We start from the raw sequence: 12227 nt of genomic DNA, 5'->3' as shown, positions 1-12227 counted from the left end.
AACCAAAGAGATACAAAGACTATTTGTATACCACACCATGCTCTAGGAGAAGTTTAAAATAAAGATATTTTAAAAGCACACCTTATCTTAGCAAGGAAAAAAGCTGAAACTGACACACTGGCAGGGAACTGCTATGGAAAGGTACTGTATCTCACATCCAACCACTTACAAGCAATTGAAAGGGAAAAGATTACAGACTAAAAAGTTTTGTTTGTGTGTGTGGTATATTTTAACGAATCAAAGAAAAAAAAATCAAATAAATAGAAGAGAGGAACACCCAACTTGAGATCTAAATTTTCTCCTCTTGGAGTGCCTGGGTAGCAGAGTTGGTTAAGCAACCCACTGGGTTTCAGATGGTGATCTCAGGGTCGTGAGCTCTCTCCTTCTCCTTCTGCCTCTGCCCCCTACCCCCACCCGCCCCCTGCTTGTTTGCTCTCTCTTGTTCTATCTTTTAAAAATATATAGTTTTTTTCCTCTCAACCTCTTTAAAGTTGGAGGGGAATGACTAAGAGAAAAAAAAAAAACTGAAGATTTGGAACCAATCTGAGATCTTCTTTACATCTGACGCTATGTTACATTGGAATGCAAGGATGTAGTCCTTAGCTATCCCCAAATTCCAGCTATTTCCCCCACAAATAATTTAAAAAATTTTTTACAATGTAATTTTATGACTTTTTATGACTGACTGCTGTGGTGACTTTTTTATTTTCTACGTGTTATACAGACACCGTACAACACAGCCTTCATTGGGCATCTCTGACTAGTTCTGCTCTATGCATATGGACTAAACCCCCGAGCCTAACCACCTACCTTGCATATATAAACCACCGTACTTATGGAAACATATGGCTGATTCAGAAAAAGTGATTTACCAAACAAGAGGAAAAAATCCTCTGTGTGTACTTCAGGATAAAATTAAGTGTACCAGCTAAATGTCTACCTATGAATAATGAATTACTTATAAATAGGTACTGTCTTTCAGTTTATCACAGTTTACCACAAAGATCAGGTACTTTAATTTCCAGAGCAAGTAAAGAAATAGAAGGAATAACTGACAATATTATATTTCCTGCTACTTAGACACACTCATTTTTCTATATATATTGGTGAAAAAGAATGTACTATTTATAAGTTATTTCAGGCTAGAAGTGTCTGAAAAGAAAATATGAACTGAAGTAACAACATTCATAAAAGTACACAGGAAAAAAAACTCTCAAGAAGAACAGACTTTATTTTTAACATAAAAGTTCTATTTTCTTGTGAGGCAGCAGTAAGTGTCAGATACAGGGAATACATAAGTACATAATAACAATATTTATCACCATTGGAAATGCTATTTTGGGGGACATTTTTGTTAGAAAAACAGAATTTTTAAAAATTGCATTTTAAAAAGATTTACACAGCTTAAACAGAGATGAAAGATACAGACTTTTAAAAGAAAACCATAAATTATATTCTTCAACAGGATTGTATAAACAAAATATTGTTCAGGGCTGCTCTGCTTATCATTAATTTAAGCAGAGTAAAACTTAAACCTTAAAGTGCGAAGTATTCTTAGCTTTTTTAATGCAAATTCAGCACTTCCGCTGGTCCGGTTTTGAGACATCAAAATTCCAAGCATTAAGGAACGAATCTCAAGTTTAAAACAGTAAACTGAACTCAGTAATGGCAATTTTTCTTTTATTTCCTTTAACAGAAGAAAATCTTGACAACCCAATCCTAATCTTGGAGAGAAGGCTATAAATTCTGCATTTTTAAAAATATCTTCTTTCCAGGGAAAGCCAACCATTAAAAAGGAAAAAAAAAAAAAAAAAAAAAGCCTTTCTTGCTGCCAGTTACTCCACAGTTAGCAATAGCACCTTCTAAAAGGCTGATTTGGCTTGTCATAAGAAGTAAGAAATATTTTAAACAAAATGAAGACTCTAGTTCAAAAATACTTTTGGCATTCATCCTCATCATATTAACCAAAGAGGCAGAACAGGTATTTTAAAAATATAACTGCTAACAAAAGCCACGACAAGGAAGAGACTTAGTCATGATCAGTAACGATAATCTTTTCATGTTTTCATCATCAGAAGGAAGACATCAAGAGTAAAAAATAACTTAAGAAACTTAAGACAAAGAAAATAACTAGAGAATAGCTCGTTTTGCCAAAACATACATGCCACCTATTTCTTTTCCTGCAATGGAAGCAAATTTATTGAAAACTTTTAAATTATATTCCCGTTGAAGCTATCCTAATTTACCTTCTATACAGTTTTCTACAGAATAACAAGATAATTATGGAATGTAATTTTAGAAAATATTCTTTTGAAAGTAGATCCATTTCTTTTAAAAATCAGCCACCTGTGAACTAAGGGTTAAGCAAAAGAGCTGAATGGACCTATGGGTTAATATTTTTCAAGACTGCAATAAAGCTCATACGCTTAAAAATCAGCCCTTTGGCACTGGCAGTTAGAGCTGTTTGGACCTTGTACCTTTTTGTCTTTCTTTCAAATCTCAGGCTCTATTTCTCCCAAACCCAAGGGATATGTTTGGTTGCCCTACAATTAATTAACCTGCAAATTCACATTCCCCTTACAACCAAACATTCAAAGTTCCACTTATAAGACTATGTAAATAATAACTCTCAAACTTGTTCTCCTATTCCGGTTTTAAATTACTTTAGATTCAGGGTATCTGAAACTCTACAGAAAGAAGTGAATCACACATATATGCACAACAGAGTAAAGGGAAAAACTGTTTATAAAGTGGCATTTTACTTATAAAACACCCCTGTGATTTACAGGAATGGACAGAAAATAAGTGTAAGGTAAAGAACAGATTTAATAAATTCAAGTAATCCAAAAACTGAGGGTTTTTAAAACTTGTTTTTAACTTCCTCCTCCTACCATTCATATCAACTCACCTGGTGAGTTTCATTACCTTTTCTTCTGTCCTTTTGGATAGAGCAGTTCTCAGGGGCGAAAAGGTAAAGTCAAGACATGTAACAAATAAGGCAAAGAATCAAGGTTCTCAAGAAACCAACAAACCAGAAAATTTAGATCCTGAAGAACTGAGTTTTACTGATTGAGAAGCCACAGTGTACTAATTCCAAGTAAATTAGTTTTGGAAGGAGAAGGTACCGAAATTCAGCAGTGCTACCAACTGAAACCTGACAGACTTATACAAATGTCTGAATTTATCTAATTTGCCTAAATACATCTCCATTTTAAACTTCATAGGGCATAATTTTAATTACTTAGATGTTTTAAAGGTGCATGAGTATAAGAAGTCCTTTCCGAAGATTTATTGCTACCACGAGGTTTCCTCTGATGGTTTATGTCCGAACAAACTGACATATTAAACTTTCTAAACCGTATCCCTTTTACAAGTATTTAAATTTTTTTCTCCCTATAGTATGTAGAGGAACATTAAATTATTGCATCATAGGTAGTATATGAAGATCTTAGAAGGATGCTTTTTATCAATACTGTTTGCCGAAACTCATTTTTAAAAAGAGCTGCTCCTTACTTTCACTACCACGTTCACGAAACATGAAATACCATTGGCACGTGATACTGGCAATGATTGTATTAAGATGAGCCTAAATCCAAAACTGTATGGATTTTTCAAAGATCTCTGTTGTTTATATGCTCCGAAGCTCTCCTGGCCTGTCTTCCCCACTGTGTGGAATGCTGGAGGGAAAATTAGCAAAATCTGTAAGCAACATTATCTCAGTGTCAGCCACCGTCAAGAAAATGTCAGTCGCAAGATTCTGTGACTACGGATTGCTATTCAATGGATTACACTCCTGGCAAACTACTGACCCTGACCAACTCCACGAGACAACAACATCACAAAAGCAAAGGAGGAAATCCATGCACAGTCATTTCAGGACCTCTTGGAACTATGATACAGTAATGATAAAGAGAGATCGTGTGATAAGCATTTTGTAGAAATCCCAAGGGGCTCCTTACTCCTAGCTAGTCATCAACACTGGGTAGTTTCCTTTTGGCTCACTGACTTTTCAACCAAGTTCCAATGATGGGTGAGAACATGTTAAAGCACTTGTCTCCAGACTATAACTTTTCTGACCACACGGTGAAATGTATACAGGTGTAGTGAAGAAAACAGTAGTTTTACAAGTATTTCACCCAAAGCACAAACTTCTGACATCAAAAAACATAAATCACATTATGTACTCATATTTAATATTGCTTTTTATCTCTTGTTATATATTTGCTCAATGCATTTACCTATCAATTCTTGTTTGGGAGAAAAACATAGTCATGAGATTAAGATTGCTGGGAAAATGTCAACAATCCCTTTGGTCCCAAAGCTGGAAACAGCTGAGAAAAGCACACATCTAGAAAGGGAAACAAGAAACAAGAGGCCACCAAAGAATCTTTGAACATCCTGTTTGCTACGTTTCAGAAAATGTAACACTGGCATTATAAAATAGTCATTTTCATATAAAAGATGGTTCTTGCAGCATCATTCATGTCTCCCTTCAGGAATTATGTTTGCAGGGATCAGTTGTTTGTTTGTTTTTTTTTTTTTAAAGAAGTTTGATTTGAAAACAAAAAAATGATGTGATACCGGCCCTCCAAAAGTAAAGAATGAGACCTTTCTTGTTTCAACCAGTGCTTTAAGAAAAAGCAGGCTAAGCAATGAGGATCCGCCTTCAGGAGTGAGCAAAGCCATCAGAGGGCGCTGCCTTCTTCCAGAAGCCACACTGTGACTCGTCCCCGCCGAGAGCTGGAGCACACTTCAGCCAACCGGGCGCGCGCGATGCCATCACAGAGAAATGATCTGAGGACGTTCTCAGTTGCTCGGAAAACCGGCCAGATGGCCCTGTGACCTATCCTTCGGCTTCCTCAATGGGTTCTGGTGGTGGGAGCAGAGAGGCCGAGGGCATGACTGTACTCGTTCCTCGAGAGACTCGGTCTTGCTCTGTGTTTGTAGACAGGGAGGCCACAGCGATGGGCTGCAGCAGCGCGGTGGTCATGCCTGTGCTAACTGTCAGACTGTGGCCAGAGCCCTTGAGGGTGAGATCTGGTGTGGGAAGGAGCGGCTTGAGGATGCTGACGAGGCAGAAGGCAGAGCCGCTTTTAGGAATGAAATTCACTTTGTTTTTGTCGGGACAGTAAAAGGCTGGGATTTCATGGAGTTGTTTTGGCCTAGGCACAGAACAGACAACCGGCTGTTGTTAAGTCACAGATCATGGGAAGTAAGTTCTTTCATTATTTTTTTTTCTAAACAGGTAACTTACACATACAAGAAATATCAAAAGCTTCAAATGCTATGGGCCAAAATGGAATTAGACACATAATTCAAAATAATGTACTTAGGGGGCGCCTGGGTGGCTCAGTGGGTTAAAGCCTCTGCCTTCGGCTCAGGTCATGATCCCAGGATCCTGGGATCGAGCCCTGCATCGGGCTCTCTGCTCAGCAGGGAGCCTGCTTCCTCCTCTCTCTCTCTGCCTGCCTCTCTGCCTACTTGTGATCTCTGTCAAATAAATAAATAAAATCTTTAAAAAAAAAAATATGTACTTAGAATGCCAAAAGGACATCATTTATTTTTGCTGCTTTCAGTTCCCTGAAGAATCGCGTGCACCATACTGGGGACCCAGGCCGACGACCTCTGCATCTCAATGAAGATCTAAGACAGCCATTAGGAATAAACAATTTCCTAAGGCAAAAGAAATTCTAGATGTTTAAAGACAAAAATATGTTCCACTACTATGGTTTTTCCAAAGCCTGTACTATTCGAATTGAAGGGAGAAGGCAAGTCAATTAATGACACACAATATCCCTCTCTTGCTAAATTCCACCACTGCGCGACTAAACTTTGGTAGGCATGAGTTTTCTCTTCAAGTGTGCTTAAGAATCCCTTTGACTCAAACAAATTTTCTGAGTTAACCAAGATGGTTGTCTGAGAAACATAATGGAAATGTAAACTCAAAATAAAACTAATCACTGTCCCTTCCTGTCTCCAGGTACTCCTGAAAACTAACCCAGATGGTTGGGAACGGGTAGTATTAATGGTGTTTTATGAAAAGAAAGATACTAAAAAATTAAATTGTTAAATATGAAGTGCCACAAAATTAAAAAGAAATTAAGGTAGGAGAACCTAAGTAAATCAAAATTCAGGTGGGAAAAGGTAATATGATCATACGATAAAAGTATGATTGGTTCCTACCTCTCCTAATGAAATTTTAAAAATTTAAATTCAAGTGTGCCAACTCTGCATTAGATTCTGGGGACCCCCCAAAATGAAACAATCCGCAGGAGACTGATTAAATATGTAGTTTTTTTTTTTTTCCAATTTATTTATTTTCAGAAAAACAGTATTCATTATTTTTTCACCACACCCAGTGCTCCATGCAAGCTGTGCCCTCTATAATACCCACCACCTGGTACCCCAACCTCCCACCCCCCCGCCTGTAGTTTTTTTTGTGTGTGTGTGGGGGTGGGAGGTACTGTGAATAGAACTGTATTTCAACATAATTAATCCCATTTGTAATCTTCCATGTTTTCTGCATTTAAAACATTATTCAGAGAAGTTATGAATTACTTCAAGCATCCCTAATCTTTGCCACACTGCCAATGGTGTCCACAGAACAAAAAAAGGTTAAGAACTCCTGTAAAGGGTCCAAGAGATGTGACAAAAATATCTTATAAAAGGTTTAAAGGTAGCACAGGAGAGTGGATAACCTGTGGCACAGAGGAAGAGGGAGAATTTGGTTTAAAAAAAAAAAAAAAAGGCTTACAAGGGAAGTAACATCTGAGCTGAGTTGTAAGAAATTAGTAATCAGGGACACTTGATTATTAATCAATTATTAATTATTATTAATATTGATTATTATCAATCGACTGATTGATTGATTAATCGATTAATTAATTATTAATCAGCTCAGGTCATGATCCCAGGGTCCCAAGATAGAGTCCCGTATCAAGCTCCTTGCTCAGTGGGGAGTGTTCTCCCTCTGCCTGCCACTCTTCCTGCTTTTGCTCTCTCTATAACATAAATAAATTAATTAATTAAAATCTTTTAAAAAATTAATAAACAATAGACCTGGGAAATGGTGCCCCCCCTCCAAAAGCTCCAAGTAGACAATGCTTTTGGTGGGCAGATTTTATTAATAGTGAATCCTACCCAAGGACAGCTTTGACAAATACAGTAATTTAAGAACAAAGAAATCATTTAACTGGTGATTTACTTATGCACTGTTCCAATATACAGTGGAAACGTCAAGTACTTTTAGGGCCACCAAGTGTATTTGGATAGGTCAGTCATAAGAAGGGAACACACTCCTCTAATATATTAGAGTGTGGTTTTCAATTCCTTAAAGAAAACAGGAGGTTTTCTTGAGGTTAGGTTTCCATAATTTAAAAATGCTTAAATTTTCTTCTGAAGGTGGAATTATTAGAAATAACTTTCATTCTTAGGGAAAAAAGGCCAATCCTCCAAATGAGGTGAGGCCTAGGTTTTTAGTTAATTAATTTTTTTGAGGTTATCTTGTTAAAAATTAATTTCCTTACTGCTTTCATTAAAACAGAGCTCACAGAAAATCATATAAACAGTAAGAACTAGTGCCAAGATCAAACAAAACATTAACAGTAAATAGCACCAAAATTCCCCCACAAAAAAACCTTCCTTTGTCCCCTCTTCCAGTGGCCACCCCAACCTAGCAGAGGAATCACTCCTGATCTCTAACATTTGTCTAGAAGCAAACCACTCAAGAAACAAATCATCCAGCACCGGGGTGGAAAACCGGTGTATACCTACGCTACCAGAAGCCCCAAGTACCAATACTACTTCAAAGCTTTCTTCAACTCAGTAAGCATAAATAGAGGGAAAAAAAAAATCTCAGAACTAACTTTAAATTTTTATTTTTCCTTAAGAAATTATTCCAAAAGGATTGTGTCTCAAAGTGGATATAACTGTTGCGAGCTAACGTTCTGAAAACCTGATGGATGGGCTGCACAGTCATTCTAGGTATTCTTATACTGATGCAAGGAATTCTTTCTTATCTTTTTTAAAAGGCTTGTATATGTATCTTTAAATGCAGGCATAAATTAGCAGCAAAGAAAATGGTGGATCCAAGTTACTTATAATTGAAAGGAGGGAGAGAGAGAGGAGGGTCATGTTGTATTTTTAATAATACTGCTATACTGCAAAGAGTCCATAATACCTAGGAATGTAAGGTAACTAAGGCCAAGGAATTCATTAGTTTGGAGGAACAGCATATGTGACTTTCTTTAAAAATGGACTAAGTACAGACAATATGGCTATGGTATGTACCGTATCACAAAGAACAGAAAGACTGAAAGTACAAGCTGTGGTTTAAATTCTGGGTCTAAATTCAACCACCCATTTTCTTTCAGGTAAATAAACATACAGTTCTAGAAACAACCCTCACCCCACTCCGATCCCCAGTTCATGTCAAAGTTACTGCCTTTTTTTTTTTTCTTTTTAAATTTTATTTATTTATTTGACAGAGAGAGACTCAGTGAGAGAAGGAACACAAGCAGGGCGACTGGGAGAGGGAGAAGCAGGCTTCCCACAAGGAGCAGGGAGCCCGATGCGGGGCTCGATCCTGGACCCTGGGATCACGACCCAAGCCAAAAGCAGTCGCTTAACAACTGAGCCACCCAGGCTCCCCAAGTTACTGCCTTTCAAATATTAGTTAAGAGTTAAAAATATTCTTCAAGGAATGATTAAATAACTCTAAAATGTTTAACTAGGACCAATAATCTATGTTTCTTTGTTGCTAGTGTGTCCAGTGGGTTTGCTCTCATTTTGCCAGAGGTAGGTAAGAAGAGACTAATTTTTTAGACCTTGAGTCATTTGTTTTATTGACAGAAACTTAAAAATTACCTCTAAGGAATCCATTCTTACGATACTGTTGTTCATTTATTTTTGAAACGTAATGAAAATGTTTAAGAAAGAATAAGTTTCTGTATGCCACACATCCTTCATATCAGTATAATGTATAACAAACTCTGTACATTTTAAAAAGAGCAAGTCTACCTACCAGTAACAGATGTGCCATAAAACATGTACGATGTTAGGGTTTACCTTCTGTTTCTCTGATCTAGCCATCCATCCACACACACACAGCCCTATCCATGTTCCCCTCCCTTTAGATACAACTAATGGAACAGTATATACATAGTTCAGATACTAAGTCCTGAGAAATTTTCCAAATTCAAGAGTTAAAAGCAGATACCACATGACACCAACCTAAATAACAAATATTCAGTCAGTGATTTATAAAAGGAATTGAAACTGGTTTTGAACCAATCAACAATTTCTCTGCATTCGGACAATCTTTTTTTTTTTTTTTAAGATTTTATTTATTTATTCAGAGAAAGAGAGAATGAGCACGTGAGCATGACGGGGGGCGGGGAGGGGGAGCAGAGGGAGAGAGAATTCCAAGCAGACTCTATGCTGAGTGTAAGCCCCATGTGGGCTCAACCCCAAGATCCAGAGATCATGACCTAAGCTAAAATCAAGAGTTGGGCGCTTAACTGACTGAGCCACCCAGGCACCGCTGCATTTGGGCAATTTTAACTACCAATGAGTAAATCAATGAGCTCAACTCCAAAAAGGTCCATTTGGCCCATGTGACTTTTACTTAGTAAAATGATTCTACATCTTAAGAACTCTTCTGGAAAAGTCTAAGCCAGCATCTGCAATTTGGGCATAAAAAATTATGAGGTGTTGGGTGCCTGGGTGGCTCAGTGGGTTAAGCCTCTGTTTTCGGCTCAGGTCAGGATCTCGTGGTCCCTCGATCGAGTCCTGCATCGAGTCCCCTGCAATCAGAGAGCCTGCTTCCTCCTCTCTCTCTCTCTGCCTGCCTCTCTGCCTACTTGTGATCTCTCTCTGTCAAATAAATAAATAAAATCTTTTAAAAAAAATGGGGTGTTTGTCAGAGATGCACAGTCCTGGTCCTGCCTCCATATTTATGCATTAGGCCTGGAATGGGGCTTGGGAATCTGCAGCTCCAACTCATACCCCAGAAGATGATGATTCACGGAGTCCATGGAACAGGTCTGGAGAAATTCTGCTTCAATTTTCGCTGGCACCAGTCAAGCTTTTAGTCTAACATAGCAGGCAAGGGGGGTGGGGGCAGGGGGGCAGTTGCTAAAACGGAGTTTTCAATTACTGTCACAAAGGCAGACAGGACACTGACAGCTGGGATTTCCTAGTATAGAAATTGAGGGAATTAAAAAAAAAAAAGAAAGAAACTGAGGGAATTCAAAAACAATGCTCTTTGCGTGGCGAAATTATTCAGCATTTAGGCAAAAGGAAGCACTGACCGGAGGAGCACCCAGACGAACAAAAGGATGCCGTATTTCAAAATGATTCCAAGATGTTCATAAAGGAGGGGAAAGATCGATGACATGAGTCAGACAAGGCTGGACAATCTTCACACTGTGTTTCAGGTTTCACAAGCGAGAAAAACCCAGAAGGGTGACTCTAAGACATGCAGCCAGAGCAAGACTAGGTAGCGAGAGCTCGGTACTACCACCACACCGCCGAGTAACGTCCAGTCCTGCATCTGCGGTCTCGCGCATAGCTACGATGCCGCAGCCATCTCGTGCAAAGCGAGGAGCCATGGCTACTGAAATTACTAAGGCTAATTCTGAGCAAATTTTGAGTCTAAAATTATAGTGCTTCCCCTGGAGTACCAGTCAGCAGAAATAGGAGCACAGGAAATCATGTATCAACGGTCCTGGACACGATTTAAAATCCTGCTGCTTACATTATCGTCATCACAGTAACCCGATTCTACAAAGTAGTAGAACTCTATTTCCTATACAGATAGACAAAATATTTCTAATACCGTTTAAAGAATTAGAGACCAAAAGTACATAAAATCTGAAGGGAATTCAATCCTTGAAAGAAACTGGGTATTTGCTGATATTAAGCATGTTGTTAATTTTGTCTGGTGTGATAATAATATTTTGGTTATATGGGAGTACTATGGTTACTTTTAGGAGACAAATATTAAATTGTAGTTACAGTGAAGTGTCATGATATCTGTAACTTATTTCCACATACTTTAGCAGAGACTACCAGCACCATGTGCAGACAAAGCGCGCATCAACAGAACGTCAACTAAGGAGTCTGGGCTGCGGATATATGGGCAATCACTGTGCTGTTCTTCAACTTACTCGAAAATTCTCATAATAGAAGTTATTGGGATACTTACGAGCATTCCTCAAAGACTTTGACCCTTTCACAGCCCTCGGGAGGTTCCCTTTTGAACATGTAACTGTTGTTAGGTTTTGGTGACGTTGCATATTTGGGCAAAGGAGAGTTGTTCCCATTCTCTGCAAAACACGGCATGCTGGATTACTAAGGCGTTATTACCACATAAATGCAGTCATAATGCACTCACACGTACATGGCCTCCCCCCACACTACTTGAGGCTAAGAACAGTGTTTTATTCATCGACACGCCCCTCTTAAGACACAATACCTGCTAAAGAGGGAATAACTCATGTTGGTTAAATAAATTCATAAACAAAAAATGTTTATTTCTTTTCCACTTATACAGCTTAGGCCTATCTCACTTGCCCCTGATGCCCTGCTCCCTTACTTCTGTTACAGGACCCGCAGTCGCCGGTTCCTTTCTTCCAGCACAGGTAGCTGAGACGGCTCTTCCCTGTGTCATTCACTCCCCGCCTGCCCTGCAGCATTTCTTAATTTCTCTGCTCCTCTAAATACAATCTCTGCTCCGGGCAGTGAGAAGCAATGTACACCAAAGCTTCCGTTCTGCCTGTGAACTTCCCCACACCAAACAGGTTCATCTCTAGTCATTTGCCAAAACTTCCTTCAAAGTCTAGCTTGAAGTTTTGAAATCTTTCCAAATTAACCCTATCGAAGCAAAAACTTCAACTCCGGCATTCCTGTTCAGGGCTGACATCCTCACTTCCACTACATTAACTTAAAATTCCTAATACATTACCTAAGTGTCCTAAATTTTCAGTCTGACTGTGTCAACTAAGCCATAAATTTTTTGCAGGCAGTAGCACTGTGGCCTTGTTTACTTATAAAAGAAACTCAGAGAAGCTATCCAGTCGCCAGTTCTCCTAAGGTCAAATAAAGCATTACATATAATTCATGGAGTTCCAACTTGCTACTGAAGTAAAAGTAGAAAGTATGGGGAAAAAGGGGCAAAGTTTAATGGCCATGTTTTTTTAAGGGTGGGGGGCAGTGTTACATTTGAT

The 12227-nt window shown here is 38.5% G+C and overlaps 1 protein-coding gene across 2 annotated transcripts in view; it reads right to left on the bottom strand.

Moving 5' to 3' along the window:
- Positions 1-1211: 1211 nt before the first annotated feature.
- Positions 1212-12227, bottom strand: part of FAM117B (family with sequence similarity 117 member B) — a 73722-nt gene continuing 62706 nt past the window's right edge. For both annotated transcript variants that reach the window (XM_044241332.1, XM_044241334.1), the window contains exons 7-8: positions 11207-11327; positions 1212-5162 (exon numbers count right to left, since the gene is read on the bottom strand). In XM_044241332.1, the coding sequence (XP_044097267.1) occupies positions 4844-5162; positions 11207-11327 (440 nt within the window). In that variant the 3' untranslated portion in view covers positions 1212-4843. The remainder of the gene's footprint in view (positions 5163-11206; positions 11328-12227) is intronic.

The sequence above is a fragment of the Neovison vison genome, chromosome 3 (genome assembly GCF_020171115.1).
Source record: "Neovison vison isolate M4711 chromosome 3, ASM_NN_V1, whole genome shotgun sequence".
Taxonomy (NCBI): domain Eukaryota; kingdom Metazoa; phylum Chordata; class Mammalia; order Carnivora; family Mustelidae; genus Neogale; species Neogale vison.
Note: the sequence above shows the minus strand (reverse complement) of the source record. Positions and strands in the feature narration are given on the sequence as shown.